The sequence below is a fragment of the Cetorhinus maximus genome, chromosome 22, assembly GCF_964194155.1.
Source record: "Cetorhinus maximus chromosome 22, sCetMax3.hap1.1, whole genome shotgun sequence".
NCBI classification, from domain to species: Eukaryota; Metazoa; Chordata; class Chondrichthyes; order Lamniformes; family Cetorhinidae; genus Cetorhinus; species Cetorhinus maximus.
In genome coordinates, this window is record NC_135900.1 from 44588050 (window position 1) to 44610604 (window position 22555).

The 22555-nt window shown below is 44.4% G+C and overlaps 1 protein-coding gene across 1 annotated transcript in view; it reads right to left on the bottom strand.

Annotated features, from left to right (window-relative positions):
- Nucleotides 1-5536: 5536 nt before the first annotated feature.
- The window catches only part of itfg2 (integrin alpha FG-GAP repeat containing 2), a 115279-nt gene continuing 98260 nt past the window's right edge, over nucleotides 5537-22555 (bottom strand). The window contains exon 12 of the mRNA XM_078568205.1: nucleotides 5537-5927. Within this exon, the coding sequence (XP_078424331.1) occupies nucleotides 5851-5927 (77 nt within the window). The 3' untranslated portion in view covers nucleotides 5537-5850. The remainder of the gene's footprint in view (nucleotides 5928-22555) is intronic.

Here is a 22555-nt window from a genome sequence, read left to right on the forward strand (position 1 = left end):
CTCACAAACTTTCTCCAATCTATCCCCACTCCGTTTCTGATAATCGTGCATAACGTTGTGGAGAAGAGCAAGACCAGGGGAGGACTGCCTACATTATAATTTCGTCCAACTAGAGCAAGATAACCTAGTTGGGAAAGGTAGCACAGAGGTTATGCTACTGGGTTAATGATTGAGGCCTGGACTAATGATCTGAAGACATGATTTCAAATTTAATCACAGCAGTTTGGTTAAACTCAGTTAATTAAATAAATCCAAAACTTAAGTATCGGTAATAGTGACCAGGTAACTACTGGATTGTCATAAAAACCCACTAGGTTCACTCATGCCCTTTAAGGGAAGGAAATCTGTTGTCCTTCCCCAGCCTATATAAGACTCCAAAGTAATGACTCTGAACTGCCCTCTGAAATAGCCTAGCAAGTCACTCAGTGGTCAAGCAGGTGGCTCACCTTCTCAAGGGCAATTAAGAATGGGCAAATAAATGCTGGTCTGTCCAATAATACCTATGTGAATGATTAAAAAAAACATACGGGCCTGGCAGAGTAATATACAGGTATCACGTAAGGAAAGGCTGGTGATTTACCTCGGCAGATCCCTGCAGATTACTTGCATCCATTCGTTCCTCTCAGTAAATATTTGTCAAGCTTCAGGACATCAAATTCCCTTCTTAAAATTTTCACGTGAAAATATCAACCTAATCAGTCATGCTAATTCTTGACCATTTTCTCTTTCATCTAGGCCTTCTCAACAGCAAGAGGCTCTTGCCCAACAAGACACCTCAGAAGAGCTCAACCCTGCTGACAATACACCAGCACATGCTCCAGCTCTCCCACCCTCCAGCTCAAACAATGGTATACCACATGCTATCTGTAGTGTGCTACACATGCAAAAGACTGATGATCAGTGGGTAGCAGGAACTTTTGGAGGCATACCAGAGAGAGATCACTGGAGGGCAAAACACACTTTACTGAGAACAACAAAGATGAAGACTTCAGGGTCCCAGCAATGAGGAGAAAACTGCCCACCTCATACAAGCAGTTACACAAGTTATTAGAATGCATGTCAAAGAATTTAGTATCATGAGAGTTTGGAGGAGTCTGCTTCCAACCTATGTCTTGTCATCTCGTATCACCACTCTGCAGTCAACTATGAAGATTGTGCAGGCCTTGCAGGATGTTGTACTAGGGCCATCACAACAGACCATGTTTGAATGCATTGCAACTTTGGTGGAAGCTCAAAGTGGTCATTTTGCAGGCTCTGGGTTCCACCATGCAGAGATTGGATGTCTAATTTCGGCAATATATTCTAACAATGCAAAACTCTGTTGTCTAACAACAATTCCAACATGACTAAATAAGCTTGAATGAGACATTTAGAAACCCGTTACAGCCTCCCTGAATTATATCACATAACAACACTTACTGCAATCTTCCATCTGAAAACTTCTTAGTGTCATCTCATTTCAGATCGGCTACCAGGGAACAATCAACTTTTCAGTAAGGATCCTCTTCTGTGTTCTGCTGCATTTTCATTCTGACCAATTCATCTGGAAATTGTCTGTGGACACCTGAAGACCAATTTTTTCTGAATGTGCACTTCTAGTGAGGGTTTTCTCCCCAAGCCCACATTGGAAAAATCATCCATCAGGAGATACATACCACTTTTTATCCATCTGGAGATATATACCATCTTTTTCCAGCAGGCCTTGCTTCTTGCAACCTTTTTTCCCCTGCTGACATACAGTACCATTCCCTCCCACGGCAGGAATTTCTGTAATCGTTAGATTCTCAATTATTACTTTCAACATTTGATTATTCTCCCAAAGAATACCATTCATGCTGTAATAGTGCAAGACTCAAAATTGTTGGGTGTGTCTTCTATCATAATAGCAGCAGAGAGAGAGGAGGGGGTCCATCGCAGCCCATCCATGGAGAATAAAGAAAAACATGCTTTTCCTTCCCAACATCATCTGTCTCTTGAATGAATTGCTTTTTTGTCTCCACTACCCTACTCAATCATTGATCACTCTTTGCATACAAAAGTGTTTTCTGTCTTCCGTCCTAAAATCCCATTTCACCCGTTTTAACCTAATGATCCCTTGTTCTGTTAATCTGGCATACCTTGAAGTGCTACTCTTAATTTATTTAACTTATTACTTTATTCTGTCAGGTCTCCTCTCACTACTACCCTTCATTCAAGGATAAATTGCATTAGTTTATCCAGTTTTTCATCACAACTCAATTTCCTCACGCTAGATATCAATGTTGTGGCTCCTTCAAAGGACTGCCTTTATGATTTGACATTTTTTCATGTCTTGGGAACCAAAACTGAACACAGTGCTCAAGGGAATTGCAGTTTTAGCGGATCAGTCATGATCTTATTGAATGGCGGGGCAGGCTTGAAGGCCGAATGGCCTACTCCTGCTCCTATTTCTTGTGTTCTTATGTAATCAGCAACTGATAATAAATTGACCTAGCAATAGAATTAGGCATTTTATCCACTTTATATGTTGCTACTGCAAAGTAACTTGAATCTTAAGTGTCAAATCTACTATCACTACCCGAACCCTTTATACTCCATGACGAGGCAACCATGGCTGACAAGGGAAGTCAGGGACAGCATAAAAGCTAAAGAGAAAGCATACAATGCGGCGAAGAACAGTGGGAAACCAAGGGATTGGGAAGCCTACAAAGACCAACAGAGGACAACTAAAAAAGAAATGAGGGAGAAGATTAAATATGAAGATAAACTAGCCAGTAATATAAAAGAAGATTGTAAGAGTTGTTTTAGATATATAAAGGGTAAGAGAGAGGCAAAAGTGGACATTGGGCCGCTGGAAAATGACACTGGAGAAGTAGTAGTGGGGAACAAAGAAATGGCGGAGGAACTGAATAGGTACTTTGCGTCAGTCTTCACAGTGGAAGACACGAGTGACATCCCCAAAGTTCAAGAGAGTCAGGGGGCAGAGGTGAGTATGGTGGCCATTACCAAGGAGAAGGTGCTAGGAAAACTGAAAGGTCTGAAGGTGGATAAATCACCTGGGCCAGATGGATTACACCCCAGAGTTCTGAATGAGATAGCTGAAGAGATAGTGGAGACGTTAGTGGTGATCTTTCAGGAATCACTGGAGTCAGGGAGGGTCCCAGAGGACTGGAAAATCACTAATGTAACCCCCTGTTTAAGAAGGGGGTGAGGCAAAAGACGGGAAATTACAGGCCGATTAGCCTGACCTCGGTCGTTGGGAAGATTTTAGAGTCCATTATTAAGGATGAGATTTCAGAATACTTGGAAGTGCATGGTAAAATCGGGCAAAGTCAGCATGGTTTCATCAAGGGGAGGTCATGCCTGACAAATCTGTTAGAATTCTTTGAGGAGGTAACGAGTAGGTTAGACAAAGGAAAGCCAATGGATGTTATCTACTTGGACTTCCAGAAGGCCTTTAACAAGGTGCCACACAGGAGGCTGCTCAGTAAGATAAGAGCCCATGGTGTTAGAGGCAAGGTACTAGCATGGATAGAAGATTGGCTGTCTGGCAGGAGGCAGAGAGTGGGGATAAGGGGGTCCGTCTCAGGATGGCGGCCGGTGACTAGTGGAGTTCCACAGGGGTCAGTGTTGGGACCACAACTTTTCACTTTATACAATAATGATCTAGATGAAGGAACTGAGGGCACCCTGGCTAAGTTTGCAGATGATACAAAGAAAGGTGGAGGGACAGGTAGTATTGAGGAGGCGGGGAGGCTGCAGAAGGATTTGGACAGGTTAGGAGAATGGGCAAAGAAGTGGCAGATGGAATACAACGTGGGGAAGTGTGAGGTCATGCACTTTGGTAGGAAGAATAGAGGCATAGACTATTTTCTAAATGGGGAAAGAATTCAGAAATCTGGAGTGCAAAGGGACTTGGGAGTCCTAGTCCAGGATTCTCTTAAGGTTAACTTGCAGGTTGAGTCGGTAGTTAGGAAGGCAAATGCAATGTTGGCATTTATTTCGAGAGGACTAAAATATAAAAGCAGGGATGTGCTGCTGAGGCTTTATAAGACTCTGGTCAGACCACATTTAGAATATTGTGAGCAATTTTGGGCCCCATATCTCAGGAAAGATGTGCTGGCCCTGGAGAGGGTCCAGAGGAGGTTCACGAGAACGATCCTAGGAATGAAAGGCTTAACATATGAGGAACATTTGAGGACTCTGGGTCTATACTCGATGGAGTTTAGAAGGATGAGGGGGGGATCTGATTGAAACTTACAGAATACTGAAAGGCCTGGATAGAGTGGACGTGGGGACATTAGTAGGAGAGACTAGGACCCGAGGGCACAGCCTCAGAGTAAAGGGAAGACCTTTTAGAACAGAGATGAGGAGAAACTTCTTTAGCCAGATAGTGGTGAATCTATGGAATTCATTGCCACAGAAGGCTGTGGAGGCCAGGTCATTGAGTGTATTTAAGGCCGAGATAGATAGGTTCTTGATTGGTAAGGGGATCAAAGGTTACGGGGAGAAGGCGGGAGAATGGGGTTGAGAAACTTATCAGCCATGATTGAATGGCGGAGCAGACTCGATGGGCCGAATGGCCTAATTTTTGCTCCTATGTCTTATGGTCTTATGTTTAGCTGAGCTACCTTGGTCTGGATGTCCATTTAGCACTCTTACGAGTGGAATCTTCATAGCCCCACAGGGGCAGATTTGGACGTGGGTCTGGGAGCAGAAGTTGAAACTTGCGCGTCAGGTCAGTTCCCACCTCTCAGCGATTGTGTTGGAGGCGGTGTCAACACGACAACAGCAGGTAACCAATTAAGCAAATCAAGGGGCCAATTGGGGGCAAGTTACTAATGTCACCAGGATGTTCCTGGCATCAGACGAGTTCCCCTGCTTTGTTGGGAGGTGAACAGCAGATTGGGGGCAGCACATCAAAAGTCCAAAATTCGCAGCCTCAGCCATAACCCTTCTTGTAGAGAGGTTTTCCCTTCCACATTGATAGTCCTAGGAGCCGTGGGCCTTCCAATTTTTCAAACATTAATTAGGTTTCCTAGGACCCCTCCATTTTAAGGCACCCTAGCACTCTATTACCGGTCCTAGCAGTTACTACCTCTGCCAGTGGGCCCTCCTATTAGACCTTCCACCTCGGGAACCTGCCCACCATCCTTAATTGGATGGTGAACATGGAAGCTGCTTGTTAATTGGCTGCCACCCGGAGATTCCAACTGTTGGTGCACCTCTGACCTCTGCAGGGTTGAGACCTGGAAATGGTTCCAATGCCTGAAATTTTTTAATAAGGTTTAAGATTCCACTCAGCGAGAGCTTCACATTCTGTAGGGCATAGAGATGCTTTGTGGCTCATTAAAACTGCTTTGCAAGCTTTGTTTCTTTCTCCTCTCATACACTCTATGCTAGGGCATACTCTATCCATGGCAGTCAGAAAATGTTCTAAATTCGGAAAAAACAGTGTTACATTCTTCACTTTATCATTCTATGTGTAACATTGGGAATATTATATTCTCCTGGTATTCCTCTGCAAGTGTTGACAAAGATTACTAGAAAGGCTATACCATGTCGGAGCTAGTTTTATTTTTGCACAATATGTTAAAACATTATTTTAAAGGCCCTTCCTTCTTTGCATGTTGATTATATAGGGGAATAAATATGGCTAACTTGTTGCACAGTCAATGCAATCTTTCCTCTTGTTCAGGGATAGTTATTAATTGTTCAAACGTAAGTCTCAGGATGCCTCAAAATGATGTGGAGGGATGTGGAGCCTGTCCAGTTGGCTTACCAACCTAGATAATAAATACTTTCATGCTTTGCTTTCCCCGCCAAATAGTTCATGGTTGATCAGATAGTTCCAGCTTAACATAGTTTGTGCTATTTATCCTCCTTGTGGTCAGGAAAGTAGAGTGTCTGGTGAATCATGGTTTGGACAGCACTGCTGTTATTTACATCTGAAATACATGGAGACAAAACAGAAATATGAGTAATTTCTTAGATAATTTACTTAATTTACTATTCATACTCTCTCAGGAAGACAGCCAGTTCAAGAAGACAATGATCAAAGAACAAAGCAGCTTGCAATTTTTAAAATATAATCCCAGGCTGCCAAGACTAAAATCTGACACCGGCATAAACCCCACCAATACTGTAAAACCACAGGTAGGTTTCTGGAATTCAACGAAGCAAAAATTGTCCAATGATCTGCCCAAACATCCTCCACATTTCCCCCAAATGAGTTCATCACTGTATTTGGCAAGTCTTGCGCCCATCAAATTGGAATTTGCATAATCCTGTACATTTTTTGGGCAAAGGGACACAAAAGAGCAAGGTGATTTGCTGACCTTTGTAAACAATATGGCACGCTTTAGTTTATAAATTTGGTTTGGAATGTTTACTTTGTATGGGCGTTTATTTTTGCATTGTAGCCATGCGTACGCTGTGATGGACACTATAGAGGGAAAATAAATTGTAGACCAGTTGAGCAATGGAGAATGGAGTCATGTTCATTGATATTGCAGTCGGATGAGTTGTTCATGGGCAACCTGGCCAGAAAGAGGCCACCTCCTCTCTTCCTTTTCCTCCTCCTCAGATTCTCATCCTATAGCTGGTGGACTGTGCATTTTGACATCTGGTCTGTCAAATACTTCCGGACTCCTCCAGAACATTCCAGGAAGTTGAAGCATTATCTCAGCATTCTAATGTTTTAATCTATCACATTCCATGCGGCAGCATAGCTTTCATTGTATGCATACGCCTGAGTTTTGCAATGGAGTCATCAGCCATATCATCAGCAAATTGCCCAGTAGCCCCATTTTGGTTTGTTGTGGTAGCTCAAATATGGGTGGTACAGTAGTTTGTGATAAATGAAGGCATGATGATTGCTGCCAGGATACGGGCATTGACCTGCAAGATTCACTGAGTATGGGACATTGAGTAGAATCCCTTCCAGTTGTAGCAAAGTGACGTGACCACAGTCAAAGGCATCTTATACTATGGTGAGGCCTGCAAACTTCGCGAAGCTACATGCTTGTTCCACCTGCTGCTTTCTGCAAGTGAGAATGAAATGTTACCAGCTCTCTTTGAATAGAGAGGGGCAGTGACCTCTCTTATGCAACTGTGGGAGCCAAACTGCGAGATGTTGCAAATATCTCCAGCTCCACCTTGGAACAAACTCAACACGTAAAAATTCATCACCATGATCACCTTCACAGGCAATGGCAATTGTCCTTGCCCTACTGTGCAGTCACAGTTGTGGCTACAGCAAATGGCAGATTTCAGTGAGGATGTCCTTACTGAAGCACAGTCATTTCACGCACTGTTCCTTACTGAGGTTCAGATAGAACTCCTTTCAGAGTAGCATGGATGGATATAGTCTCCTGCTGAGACCGCTTCTCCCCCTCCTCCTTATTCTAGAAGCTTGTCCTGTTCTGTTTTGCCTTTGCTCATTCTTCCAGTCATGCCTTATTCAAAGGGCAATACCTACTACTGCACGCACGTCTGGGAGCAACTAGTTTGTGTAGAAGTCTCGATATCAAGACCAAGTCTTTCAGCATCTGCTACACCATTCCCTGTAGTCTTTACCATCCTTGAGGAACTTCAGAAACCACCACTTTTACAATTGTATCAATGGTCTGTATGGATCAATCAGCAACTAATATGAAAGTAGTTGATGATCCCTTTAAATAGGCCTAGTTGGAATCCTTCCTGAGCGTTCAGCCCTGTGTGATTAACAAAGGGTGTGAGCTGGAGTGTTGAGTTTCAAAATGGCAGCACTGGTATGAAATCAGCATTACACACTGATTACCATCATGATCTGCTTATTCTGCACACCTCTGGTGGGTGCGCATTAAACCCTCACCAATATGGTGCTCAGTACAATGCTCACCAAATTGGGCGTGCATACTGCAGGCGCTGAATTGGACCTCAAATAGGAGGCACTATACATCTGAATTTTGCACCTTAAAAATTGTGTATGTTTGCATTCTATTTAGTCAGTCTTAATTCATTCCTGCTGTCATGCTACTTTCTGTAGAGTCAAAACTAGAGGAAGATTTTCTGAGTTTACACCACTAGTTATGCCTCCTTTGCATCAAGCAGTGATTTTTTTGGAAAACCTCATGTGTTCTGATGTCAATTGGTGGGAGATAATGGGCTTGTAATTTTCCAATGAATTGTCCCATAGAATAAGTGTGGAATGTCAGAAAATGTAAATATCCACATTTATTAAACTTTGCTTGAATTATCCCAGTTCTTATCTCTAAGGTAGGTGATGCTATCTCCCTACCTGGGGCCTAATTGGGCTTGTTTATCCTGGCTCCCTCCAACAGTAGCCACTACCTTAATATTGACCTCACTGGGCCATTCTCATAGCTGACACCTTAACTTGACCCCCACCCTCAAGCCACCTGAAAAAATAATAGGGGGCAAAATTTTGCCCTTGGCAAGTGGGCTCAGCAGGGGCGGTTGGGTAGCCGATCGCCACCCACGATCAGCACCGGACTGCGATTTCACGCTGGCGGGCCAATTAAGGCCCGCTGCGTGAAACGCGAGCGGCAGCGCTCAGTGCTGCCTGTGCGGGGAGGGGGGGGGGTGGGGGGGGCGGAAAGGGGGCGAGCTGGCTGAGCACAAACTTTGCGCATGCGCGTGAGTGAGCACTTCATAATCTCCCTGAGGCACAGAGCTGCCTCAGGGAGATGAAGAGATGTGAAAAAAAATTTTAAAAATAAAAACGTAATGAAACATGTCCCCACATATAACTCTGTCACATGAGCAGGGACATGTTATTAATGAAAAATTAAAATTTTATTTTTATTTGCTTTTGGAAACCTCATCTCTGAGGATGAGGGTTCCAAAAAAATGTAAAGGCTGCTTGGCTTGGACAGGCAGCGAAATATATATATATTATGTCTCTATCTATCTATCTCTGCAGATACAGAAGTTCCAGTAATGATACTGGAACTGGCCAGTAACTGGCATTAAGTTTGTTAAGTGCTTTTAAAGGCAATCCACCTTGCAGCCTTGCAGGTTGGTAAGGATAAGGTCAAGTATTTTTTCCCTCTTGTTGGTTCCCACACCACCTGCCACAGACCCAGTCTAGCAGCTATGTCCTTTAGGACTCAGCCAGCTCGGTCTGTAGTGGTGCTACTGAGCCACTCTTGGTAATGGACATTGAAGTCCCCTGACCAGAGTACATTCTGCGTCCTTGCCACCCTCAGTGCTTCCTCCAAGTAGTGTTCAACATGGAGGAGTACTGATTCATCAGGTGAGGGTTGGGGGGGGTGGGGATGGTACGTGGAAATCAGCAAGAGGTTTCCTTGCCCATGTTTGACCTGATGCCATGAGATCACAGACTGGGAGAGGTTCCGAAGACAATGTTGAGAACTCCCAGGGAAATTCCCTCTTGACACCCGCCATCTCCGCGGGGTCTGTCCTGGCAGTGGGACAGGATGTACCTAGGGATGGGGATGGTGGTGTCTGGGACATGGTCTGTAAGGTATGGTTCCGTGAGTATGACTATGTCAGGCTGTTGCTTGACTAGTCGGTGAGGCAGCTCTCCCAATTTTGGCACAAGCCCCCAGATGTTAGGACTTTGCATGGGTTGACAGGGCTGAGTTTGCCATTGTCTTGTCTGGTGCCTGGGTGGTCCATCTAGTCTCCTTCCATATTGACTTTATAGCAGCTTGAGTGGCTTGTTAGGCCATTTCAGAGGACATTTAAGAGTCAACCACATTGCTGTGGATTTGGAGTTACATATAAGCCAGACCACATAAGGATGGCAAATTTCCTTCCTAAAGGACATTAGTGAACCAGATGAGTTTTGACGGTAATTGACGATGGCTTCATGGTCATCATTGGACTTTTAATTTATTGATTGAACTCAAATTCCATCATCTGCTTTGGGATTCGAACAGGGTCCCAAGAGCATTACCCTGGGTCTCCGGATTACTAGTCCACTGACAATACCACTACGCCACTGCCGCCCCATCAGCTTTTGTTGTGAGCTTTTCGAGGAACAAAAGTGGGTTAGGGTCTTTATAGACTAGTACTTGCCTGACTACTGGTTACATACACTTCAAACTGTTGAAAAGCCGGTACCAGGCTTTAAAGCCTCTTTCTCAACGGTCAAGTAATTTCCTTGATGTTTTTTAAGCTTCCGAGAGAAATAGCTAACTGGCCATTCTATACCAGCATCATCATCTTGGAGAAGTACTGCTCCAACCCCTATGTCACTGGCATCGCTAGCCTCCTTGAATGGTTTACTAAAATGTGGGGTTGAAAGAACCAGCTCATTTATCAAAATCATTTTCAACTTTTTGAATGCCTTTTGGCATGACTCTGATCATTTGGATTTCATGTTGCTCTTCAACAAATTTGTCAGTGGGGTAACAACTGTGCTTAAATTAGGGAACCATCTCCTGTAGATCCCATACATAACAAAAAATTGCATATTTCTTTGTATTGGGTTTAGGAAAGTATTATTGCCTGAACCTTGGCCTCTCGCATCAACACTTACTTTGACCCACTCACCGTATGTCCTAAGTAAGTGACCTTGGCCTTGGCAACCTCATTCTTGGCCAGATTTATGACAAGGTTAGATTTGGCCAGACTGTCAAACAGAGCTCTCAAATGCCTGACTTGACCACTCTTAAGTGTTGCTGTACATTTTTGTACACAATGCAATTACTTAACCCAGCAATCACCTAATTACTCAATCTTTGAAATGAAGCCGGTGCATTTTTTTGTATCAAATTGCAGATCATCTGGGGTTGTAAAAGCAGAATTTTATTTTAGTCAGTCAAGGGGCCTGGCCAATGTCCTTTAAGCAAATCATCTTGCTAACAAAGGCTGAGTTCCCCATCCTATCAATACTATCTTTGAGGTGTGAGATTGGAATGGTGTCCACCTTAGTTACTGCATTAACCTTTTGGCAATCGATGCAGACTCTGAGAACATCTGGTTTTGGTACCAGGGTGACAGGAGAACTCCAACTAGTTTGACTGGATTCAATTATATCGCTATCCAACACGAATTGAACTTCCACCATGACCTTGACCAATTTTTTGGGATTGAGTCTGTAAGGGCTTTGTTTAATTGGTGAAGTTGACGTCACAAATAGCCAGAGAGGTACGGCCTGGCTTATCTGTAGGTACAGGGGGAAGGGCACAGTGATATTGTCATAAATCTGGCCAAAAATGAGCTAAATCCTGATTTAATCTTGATTGTTGCAAAAACCCGCTGGTTCACTAATGTCCTTTAGGGAAGGAAATTTGAATCCTAAGATGATCTTTTCCTGCCAACATCCTGGTGCATTTGGGATCAGATTTTCGAATGTTGCATTCACGTCTCCCGTATAAATCCATACGCACGTTATTTTACCCCTGGGGAGTCGAGGTCAGGCTGGAGTTGGGCCTGACACCTCCTGAAGTAGGCTGGTGGTGGGAACAGGGGCGGATACTGATGCTGGCAGGTTAGAAGACCTACTTTCACTGGGGCATCAGCCAAGTCCTATACCTAATTGTTAGGCCCCCTAGACCTCACCCCTCATATCCCACCCACCCCCATGCATCTTCTATGCCCCTTCCATACCCCCAAGCATCCTCTTTACCTGCTCACCCATTATCCACTATGGCCAAAATAAAGAGCTTTGTAATAACACTGGGAAGTCTTTGAAATGATTATGAAACCATCAAATTAAACAATCATCCATTCAAACACTACTTGAAATAAATTTCTCCTCTTAGTAGCTCATAAAACTGTCAATCACAGTAATTAAAGCTCCACTTGAAAAAAATTACTCCTAAGTGCTCATAAATTTGTCAAAATAAACAAACAGACATTCAAAAATCGCTTCAAAGAAACATAACCCTGTAATAAAACTGTCAATCAAACAAAGCTCACAGTCCCCTTTCCTGCTACATAAACAAACCCTTGCTGAGCTAAATCCATTAGTGAGGTTTGGAACTCAGCCAGACATTCATAATGTGATTCCATTGCAAATCTGTATAAACAAACTCTACAGGTCTAAAGGATAAAGCCATCTTGCCAGTGTTTTCAAAAACTCAACAGATAGACTTTCAATCAAAGAAGTCAAGCATCTGTTCAGTTTTTATCAAAGATGGCTAGACTTTAATTCAATGTAAAAATCAAAGCACAAGGTCCAGATAACACATTAATATCTGTTTCTCAACAGTGTTGAATGCATTAGAGTTTTTTATCCACTGGGAGTAATCTAATACATCTTAACACACATACAATGCTAGTCATTTAATGGTCACTTACCTTTTGGGGACAGAGCCCTCTGATGAATCACTGCATTAAAAACATACTTATCATAAAGCATCAAATTATGACATTTGAAGTTGGCAACACCTTTTAAATTTACCTGTCAAAAGGTTCCTGCCTCTACAATAGGCTTCTCCCAATGCTCACAAACTGACTGACCTGAAGTGTTTCATATAGGCTTCAGGAACCCACCCACCTTGCTGAAGATCTTAAACTCAGGGAAATTTAAAATCGAGACAGGTATTTAAAACACTGAACCTGACGTCGCTTTGAATGCACGTCAGTTTGCGACCTGCCATGTTTCCACAATGATCAAAAGGGCGGCAGACAGGAATCAGTTGGGAAATATAAATTTTCAGAATTTTCATTTCCAGCTGCCAGGTGCAGGTTTGCTCAATGCTAGGTTGGCAAAATCCGACTCTTGAAGCTCACTTATTGGGCGGAATTTTTCCATCCTGCCCGTGGCGGGTTTTGTGGCGGGCGGGAGCAGAGAATCTAGCGGGAAACAATAGGAGAAGTGGGGGGGTTATTAATGTGGCACAGGTGGGGGGGATAGGTCGCATGGAGACTCATAAGGGAAGGCATTGGGAAGGGAAACAGGTGGTCTTCAGTCATGAGAGCAATGGGAAACTCACTGAAAGTCAAAGTCCTTGGTCGGGGCTTGCATTTAGGAGTCAGAGAGTAGAGACAGTCAAGGGGCTCTCTGGGCCTCACAGTCGGACACCCGCCAGTGTAAAGATAGTTTGCAATTCTCCCAGTGGTGGATTAATGGCGGGTCAGGTGTCCCACTGAGTAGTGGCTTGAGCTTGGGAAAGGGACAGGACGACTTTGCAAGGGCTGTAGGGATGTGGGGAAATACACAGGGGCCAAAGGGGCAGGAATGCTTTGCAAGGGCTTGGGGGGAGGGAGAACAATGGAAGGCAGAGGGGGAGAAAGGCTTTGCAAGGGAGTGAAGGATGAGGGGGAATGATGGGAGGCAGAGGGGAGACCAAGGGGTGGGAAGCTGGAGCCCAACAAGGCAAACTGAAATGATGACAAAGGGTGAATGGGATACCACATGTTTGAAGCGGAGGAGAAGAGGGGTGCGTTGTTAGTGTGGCACAAAGGGGTTGGGTCACATGGATACTCATAAGGGGAGGCATTGGGAAGGAAGACAGGTAGTCTTCAGGCATGAGAGCAAAGGGAAACTCACTGAAAGTCAAAGTCCTTGATCGGGGCTTGCAGTCGGGAGTCAGAGAATTCAAACAGTTATGGGGTGCAGGGGGCCATGCTGCAGGGCTATTCATGGATGTAATCCCACTCCAGGGAGGGGCAAGATCTGTGTGCTCAGTTGGAACCACCATCTTGCCCTATTGAAGCTATGGCACAGTTATAAATTGAAAGTAGAAGTGGATCTGAATGGGAACGGTCTGAAGCAGTGTTGGAGGAGCATACTGCTAGACTAAGGGGCACTTGCTGGAGGCGCCTCTAAGTCATGGGATGTGGTTGTTGCTGGCTAGGCCAACATTTTTGCCTATCCCTATAATTTTCCTCGAGGAGGTGGTGATGAACTACCTTCTTGAACCACTGCAGTCCCTGTAGTGTAAGTACCCACAGTGCTGTTAGGGAGGAAATTCCAGGGTTTTGATCCAGCGACAGAGAAGAAATGGCGATATATTTCCAAGTCAGGATGGCGTGTGGCTGGGAGGGGAAGTTCCATGTGGTGGTGTTCCCATGCATTTCCTGCCCTTGTCTAGATGGTAGCAGCCGTGGGTTTGGAAGGTGCCACAAGAGTAAACTGGAGTCTGAGCTGAGGGGACGGAGGAAGACCTCCTTGAGAAGATAGCCATTGGAATCGATGCCCTTTTCAGGGCTGTAACAGGGATATGTAGGAGTCTATGGATTAACATCTCAGTCACTGCATTTCAACATTAATACAGAGAAATGTGAAATTTGGGAATGCAGGCAACCATTAATGAGGCACAGGTGCAGCATATATGGCATCCCATCAATGGACGACTGTCATGTGCTTTCCAGAATTGGCATTCATTACGGCCCAAAGGGTATCCAGTCATTAATCATGAGCAACTTATTGTTAATTAGTATACCGGATCAGTGATTGGAGCACTGAACTAGGTCAGGTTATGCATGTCATTCAAATCTTCTCCGACCACTGTGGTATTCAGCTGTTAAGTCTCAGGGATGGCATCTGGGTCACATGATGTGTCTATTAGCACCTCAGATACAAGGCTGCATCAGCGACAAGGCTAGTGAGGCAGAAACCACTTATACATCATTACAGTTGCTAATAGTTACAGATTGTGAGCTCCACTATGTTTACCCGTTAATCATTAATCTATTCAATATTTCATTTCAGAGAGAAGGATAAAGCAATTATGGATCCAGGGATCAATGCTGCCTTTTTGAATAATTTAGTGCAATGGAGGTGGAGGAGAGGTGATGCCGAGCACAGCTTCAGGAGGAGGACCAGCCTGAGGTCCCGGGTCAAGGGCAGCCACAACAAGAACATAAGGGTCAGGAGGATAGGCCCAGACAACAAAGGCAACCTGCCAGACCTAGGGTATACTCTGCTATTTACAGATGAGTGAGTGACAATGCAGCACACGTCTGCTAGGCCTGAGTTCTGGTAGACTACATCTGCCACACTCTTTGTGAAGACCTAATGTCCTATGGAGTGAGAGGCTATCCCTTGCTTTAAATGTGACTACCGCACTTAATTTCTTTGCCTGCAGGTCATTCCAGGGATCCATAGAGGACCTATGCGGTATCTCCCAGTCCTCTACACATATGTGCATCAAGGAGGTCACAGATGCCCTCTACAGCAAGGCACATTACTACCTGAGGTTTGCTCTCGATAAAGATAGCCAGGCTGTGAGATTCAATGGCTTTGCAGCTATCTCAGACTTCCCAAGAGTGCAGGGTGCAATCAATGTCCCCATGTGGCTTTAAGGGCTCCATGGCAGCAGCCCTGTTTATCAATCATCAATGTTCAACTGGTGTGAGATCATTGGAAGCACATAATGCACATTTGTGTCAGATACCCTGAGAGTTGCTATGACTCATACATCCTGAGTCACTCCCAAGTGCCTTAGATTTTTGAAAGGCCTGAGCGTCTGCAGGGATGGCTGCTTGGAGATAAGGGGTACCCACTGAAATGCTGGCTGCTGACATCGGTGGGTCAGCCTCAGGGTGGCTCGAAGGATAGGTACAACACAGCTCGCAGCTCCACATGGTCCCTAATAAAGCAGGCCATTGGCATTCTGAAGATGTGCTTCAGATGTTTGGACCGCTCAGGTGGCGCATCATCTCTGTGTGTTGCACCCTTCACAACCTAGCACTGCAAAGAGATGATCCCTTACTGGAGGATGACGATCAGGAGGCCCAGGAATCTTAAGAGGGTGACGAGGGTCAGTTTCCATGGCACGACACCATCAATGAAGCAAGGCATGGGAGACATGTCTGTGCCATTTTAATTGCTACCAGATTCCAGGAGGAGTGAAGTGAACGCAAGTGGAGATGGCCATATTTCTCCTGATCTTGAATGCCATTCCTTTTCATTGAAAGGGATGTCCAACCTGTCACATCAAGAGCTAGTGCAGCATTCACCCTTGCAAATTCATGATTCACCAGGCCATGATCTCTACGTAAGTCAGCGGCACCCCATATGTGCTCACTCTGGGAAGTGACAGTCGACTCAACAGCGAGAACGCTGTGAAAACTTACTTGAAGCAGTTGTTGCCACATCAATGAGAAACTACATCGGCCAGTGAGATATCCACTTCCTGTCCAAGTCTTGTCCTTTGGCACTACCACTGAGGAGACCCAAGTGCCATTAATCCCTCAAGGCTGCTGAGCTGCCCTCACACAATGGTGTTTCGTGAGGAAGAAGGGTTACAAGCGCTTTATTCACACACTTGCAGTAAAGATTTTAACACATCTCCCTGACATCACACAAGGGTGTGGGAACCATCATCAGTGAGGTTGACATCACATGAACATGAATCTCAGGCTGGAATTTTCCAGCCCCACTGCGGCGGGTTTCCCCGAGGCTGGCGAGCCATTGAAATCTCTGTTCACATTGGCGGGACTGGAAAATCCCACTGGTGTAAGGGTCTGGAAAATTCCGAAATCACAGTGGGACACTATCACTATGGGTGGAAGGCTACATCTCAAAATAAGAGGATTCAGATGTACATAATCACAACCTTCAGTTGGCCAAGCCATTCACATAAACATCAAATGCATTTACAAAAGTGCAATAGTTTTACAGTGGCTGCACACCCGTGACCTAAAAGTCAATATTTAACTTTCCTAACCCTACCACTACGCCTGGGTGCAGCCTCAACATTCACAGCAGAGGTGGCGGCAGCCTACTGACTGCTACATTCTGATGCCTGTGATGACCTTGGTGGACGTCCTCTGGTGGCTCAAGGCCTGGAGGGTCCCAGCCTGATAAGAGTCTTGTGCTCATGGGCGGATGCACTCTCCTTGGCCTGAGCAGCTGGAGTGGATGGGGTCACGGGCAGAGGGGATTCTGAGTGGCTGGACACCCTCGGTGGTGTCCAGCTGATGTTCATCCTCGTTGTGGGTGCACGAGGGTCCCTCCCTGACTCCTTGAGGAGAAGGAGCACCTGGAGGGAGGTCAAGGTGCCTCGTCCCCCTGTCACCTAGACATTGATGGTGTCCACCAGGGAGTGTGGCCATGGATCCAGGGCAGAATGCAAATCCGGTAAAAACCTGCTGGACCAAGGTCTCCATGGTAGTCGTCAACCTTCCTATGGTGACCTCAGGATGCTCGCATGTCGGGGCCACGACATCAGACAGAACACGGATAGACTCCTCCATCCTTTGTTCTAGTCTGCTGAGTGATTGCCGAATCTCTGCCTGATGTTCATCGCCGTCTGTTGTAGCATCTCCAGCACTGAGTTGGTGGCTGCTTCCAGAGGCTCATCATCTGACTCAGACTGAGCGGGTGGCTGGTCTCCAGGAGCTCTCTGAGTGCTGGAGATGTGGGCTGTCCCTGCTTCCAACTGCTGTGGGGACATGTCAATGAGGTGCTCTTCAGTAGGTGAGCCTGAGCCGAATCTGGAACTATGCCCCACCAAAGTGTGAGTTTCTGCACTGGTGGAGGGCGCAGGCAAGCAGAATGATCCTCAGCTTCCTCATCTGGCATGGTCTGGGGGCTGAGACTTATGTTGGCCAGCCTTGTGGGCCTAGATCTGCTGGTGCCTATAAGAAAGAGAAGAGAGTGTTAGCTCATGAGCGTGCAGATTACAAGATTGCATGTCACTCACTGTGAATATCAGGATATGATGAACTGATGGAGCTGTGATCCGTACTAGATTGCTGGGACAATCTGATCTCCCCTTCCCAACAGAAGTGATCCCTGACCTCCCCAGCGATCTTGGCAGCATCCTCCTCAAACTCCATGGGGGCAATTAAGTGGGCCATTCCTCTCCCAGTCTGTGATCTTTCCCTGTTCTGGGCAAGCTGTCCCTGGAAGAAGACAAAAGGTAGGCATGTGAAGGGATGGAGCACAGGGTGAGAAAGATGCATGTCCTGTGTGTGGTGAGCCTTTTCTAGAAGGGACTGAGGATGGAATGTGAGCTGCATGACAAATGAGATGATGGTGATGTGAAAGTTTCTGTGAGACAATCAGTGCTGATATGTGTCCCCCTGCTAATGGTTATGTGAAGTCCCCGAAGAGAGTCGCCCTTTGAGTACATGATGCAATGATGAGAGTTTGAGATTGGAGGGAATTGAAGGATGACTTACCCTGCTAGAGCGAATTAGATCATTCATCCTCTTCCTATATTGGGTGACCAGCCGTGCTGACATCCTCTGCAACGGCCTCCCAGGCCAGAGAGGTGAGACTGGTATGCTTTCTGGAGCCATTCCTGGGAAAAAACACAGCCCTATGCACATGCGCTCCTCTTATCAAGGCCTGGAGGGTGTCGTGGCTGAAGCGAGGTGCAGACTTCTTCTTCTGACTTGCAGCCTTCTTTTTCTGTTTGGCAGACATCTCTAAAGGTCTGTTGAAGGGTCATGGGGACTCGAAACGTTGACTCTTTTCTTTTCCGCCGATGCTGCCAGACCTGCTGAGTTTTTCCAGGTAATTCTGTTTTTGTTTTGGATTTCCAGCATCCGCAGTATTTTTTTGTTTTTATCTCTAAAGTCTGCTGGAGACAGGTGGGCTAGAGAGAGATGTGTGTGCTTGGGTGGTGTTTGAAAATGGTGCCCGGACCTTAGCCTCCATCAGATAACGGTGGGAGCAGACGAATTAGCTACTGACCTGCCAGGTGATTCGGAGAGATACTTGCCTTTGCGTAATTATTCAGCTTCCAAGCACGGAATCAGGTGCAATTTCCCATCATTCTGAGCAGCGGGATACGCACCATGGAACCCGCCTGCCACCGCACTTAGTTTCAAAAACAGAAAATTCCACTCATTGTATTTACTTTCACTCAGTATTCTTCAAAATACAAAGGTGAATCTTTTTTTTTGCTGGTAAATCATAGTAGATGTCGATGACAAAAATGCTTCCATTATGCCCTTCCTGAAGAGTTAAATTCAAGTCATATTTAGTACAAGGATGGAATTCAACCTGCAGTGGATTAGTGGGAAATAATATCCCCTGAATAATAAGCTAAAAATGATTTACCCAAAGAGGTACAAATATGTGAATTGTTGCCGCTGATTTGGGAGTAACTGGCATTAGATTGACAATTGTATAATGTACCAAAATCTGAAACAAGATTGGATCTGGTTTGACATTTTTTTGGTAGGGACACAGTTGATTAAATGTTATGTTTTCACAATTATTAGAATGCATGTTGTGGACAGGAATTCCATATGATTAGAGTGAAAGGGTGGGCAATTTACTTAAAATAGAAATCTGCACATCTTTTACCTACATGATTGTACCAGGGAAGGCCTGCAGTATTTTGTGAATTGACAGGAATAGGCTGCAATACACTGTGTATTGAATCCAAGCAGCTCGCAGGTTATTTATCTTTGAGGATGAAAGGTCTCAGATCTGAGCTTCATTACCTGTTTTAAGTAAAACTCAAATAGGTGAAGTGACACACAAATCAAATATCGAATTAGTTTAAAGGAATAGTGTTTACAACAGAATCATTGCATTCTTTTTAATGCAAGTTCCTGTTATTAATATAGTAATATTAGACTGTCCTAGCATTATGATGTTTGCTCTTAGTAACTGTAAGATTAAGTTAGAATGGGCCTGTGATAAATCTCAGCGATAGGACAATGCAGAAAACAATCAAGGGAACATTTCATAAAATCAAGTAATATTTAACTAAGTTGTTCCAGTACAGCCACAATACTGGCATCTACCAGACAATGTGAAAAATTGCCCAGGTATGTCCTAACCACAAAAAGCAGGACCAATCCAACTTGGCCAATTACCATGCCATCAGTCTACTTTCAATCTTAAGCAAAGTGGTGGAAGGTGTCATTGACAATGCTATCAAGTGCTACTTACTCAGCAATAACCTGCTCACTGACACTCAGTTTGTTTTCTGCCAGGGCCACTCAGCTCCTGAATTCATTACCACCTTGGTCCAAACATGGACAAATGAGCTGAACTCAAGTGGTGAGATGAGTGTGACTGCCCTTGACATCAAGGCAACACTTGACCAAATGTGGTATCAAGGAGGTCTAGCAGAACTGAAGTCAAGGGGAATCAAGAGAACTCCTCTCCACTGGTTGAAGTCATACCTGCCCCAAAAAAAGGTGGCTATAGTTGTTGGAGTTCAACTATCTCAGTCCCAGGGCATCACTGCAGGAGTTTCTCAGGGTAGTTTCCTAGCCCAAACACCTTCAGCTGCTTCATCAATGACATTTCCTCCATCATAACGTTAGAAATGGGGACATTCGTTGATGACTGCACAAGGTTCAGCACTATTCGCGACTCTTCAGATACTGAAGCAATCTGTGTCCACGTGCAGCAAGACCTGGGCAACATCTAGGCTTGGGATGTCAAGTGGCAGGCAATGACCATCTCCAAAAAGAGAGAATCTAACGATCGCCCCTTGACATTCAGTGACAACACCATCACTGAATCACCCACTATTACCATCCTAGGGGTTATCATTGACCAGAAACTGAACTGGACCAGCCATATAAATATTGTGGCTACAAGAGCAGGTCAGAGGCTGGGAATTCTGCACCAAGTAACTCACCTCCTGACTCCCCAAAGCTTTTCCACCATCTACAAGGCTCAAGTCAGGAGTGTGATGGAACACTCCATTTGCCTGGATGAGTGCAGTTCCAACAACACTCAAGAAGTTTGTCACCATGCAGGACAAATCAGACCACTTGATAGTCACCCCATCCACCACGTTAAATGTTCATTACCTCCGCCACCAATGCACAGTGGCAGCAGTGTGTGTCATCTACAATCCTGGAACTCCCTCCTTAACGGCACTGTGGGTGTACCTACCACATGGACTGCAGCAGTTCTAGAAGGCAGCTCACCATCATATTCTCAAATACTAATTAGGGATATGCAACAAATGCTGGGTTAGCCAGCAGTGCTCACATGCTGTGAATGGTTTTTTAAAAAAAATCATGGCAAGATCATGGGCACTATTTCCTGAAAAAATTGGAAAGGAAATAACCTTGCCCTCAAATGCCATGTATCAATCTGCACCTCAGGTTGTTCAGTGGCACCTATGCTACACAGAAATATGACAAGGATTAACACCTGTTATTTCTCTTCAAAGTGAGCTTCTGATTAAAGGAAGGCCCGTGAGTGTAGTCAAAAGTTTCCTCAGAGGAATGCTTTCTTTCACACAGTAATCATTTTTTCATGTTTACTGGCAGCCATTCAAGAGCTGCCTGGTAGCAGTCTGGATCCAGATCATTCCAGGCTGGAAAATTATGTTCACTCAGAAAATCCAAGTAAGGAAAGGTATGTGTTTTCAAATGATTCAATGAACAATTGGAATGAGAAGAAGATTGGAAGCTGAGATTCAAATCTGGCTGTAAATGGGATCAATTAATACAGTAACTCTTAGGAGCTTGGAAAAATAACTTAACAAGTTCTCTCACACCTCTCTTTAAAAGACGGAATCTGACTTTCTGATGGCTTAACAAGCTTATATAGGAATACGATATTTTAAGTAGTAGATGTGTTTCTGGGAACTGCTATTTAACTCAAAACCACTTATATCAAAGCAAGTTTTCCCATTTAAATGTATGTAGTATTAGGAGATGCATTTATGTCATGAAAAGATATTGTCTACAATGTTATTGGAATTTTTTAAATAGAGTTTAGTGGTGTCTATGTCTGTGTGTGTCTTAATTAGATTAAAGCCAACTAGTCTGGGTGCTTTGATGTATTGTATTTTAAGATGTGGATTAGATAAACGTAAGGAAGAGAAGGTAAAGTGTAAACTTGCATTTGTTGAATAAACCATTCAAAAGAATGGGTAAAATCTTGCCCCTAGCTGGGAGACGCCAAGCAAGGTGTTTATATTACTAATACAATTAATGGGATGAAAATGTTATTGTTAGAAGGTGTGATGTTAAAAGCCTAGGATACCATGGAAAATTTACATTCAAAGGAAAAGCTAGGTATAAACACAAAGGAGTTTGTGTGTGTAAGTCAGAGGCATTTAAGATCTAACCAGCCTGTAAGCCTACAACTGTGTCTGCAAAGGAACCAAATTTCAAGGAACCTCATTTTGAATTCATAAGGTCAAATGTGCTTTGCCTGGTGTCTATGGGTTATGGTTGCCTTGGTGAAGATTTACCTGGGAGTGATTAGTTTGGGGATTTGTTTAAAGTTATTACGGTAGTAATTTGTAGACATGTGTATGTTGTTGTTAAATTAATAAGTGTTTAATTTAGTTTTATATAAAGACCCTCTTGAGGCTTGGTGGTCTTATTCCTGAATTCAGAGCTGCGAGATGAGATAAACATACCAATTGAAAATATAGGTTATGACAGCTGTTCAAGTATCCATCTGGAACTTAAACAACTCAAACCCTGGGGAAGCAGGAAGGGACAAAGAGTTACAGTGCAAGGGCAATGATATCCAACAGCATATTCTAAGGGGGTGTTTGGGGGGGGAGAGAGATCAAAACCTGAGCTGAAAGATCCAGAGAATGAAGGAACAGCCCTTTCATTGTTTCACCTAGCCAGTAAGCATGCAGACGTTTACAAAGAACCTTTTGCACATGGTTCCAACATAGGATGTACTACAAATAAATGGAGAGTAATTGCTAACTACTTAATCATGAAACTACGCTATTCAAAACTACTTAAAATG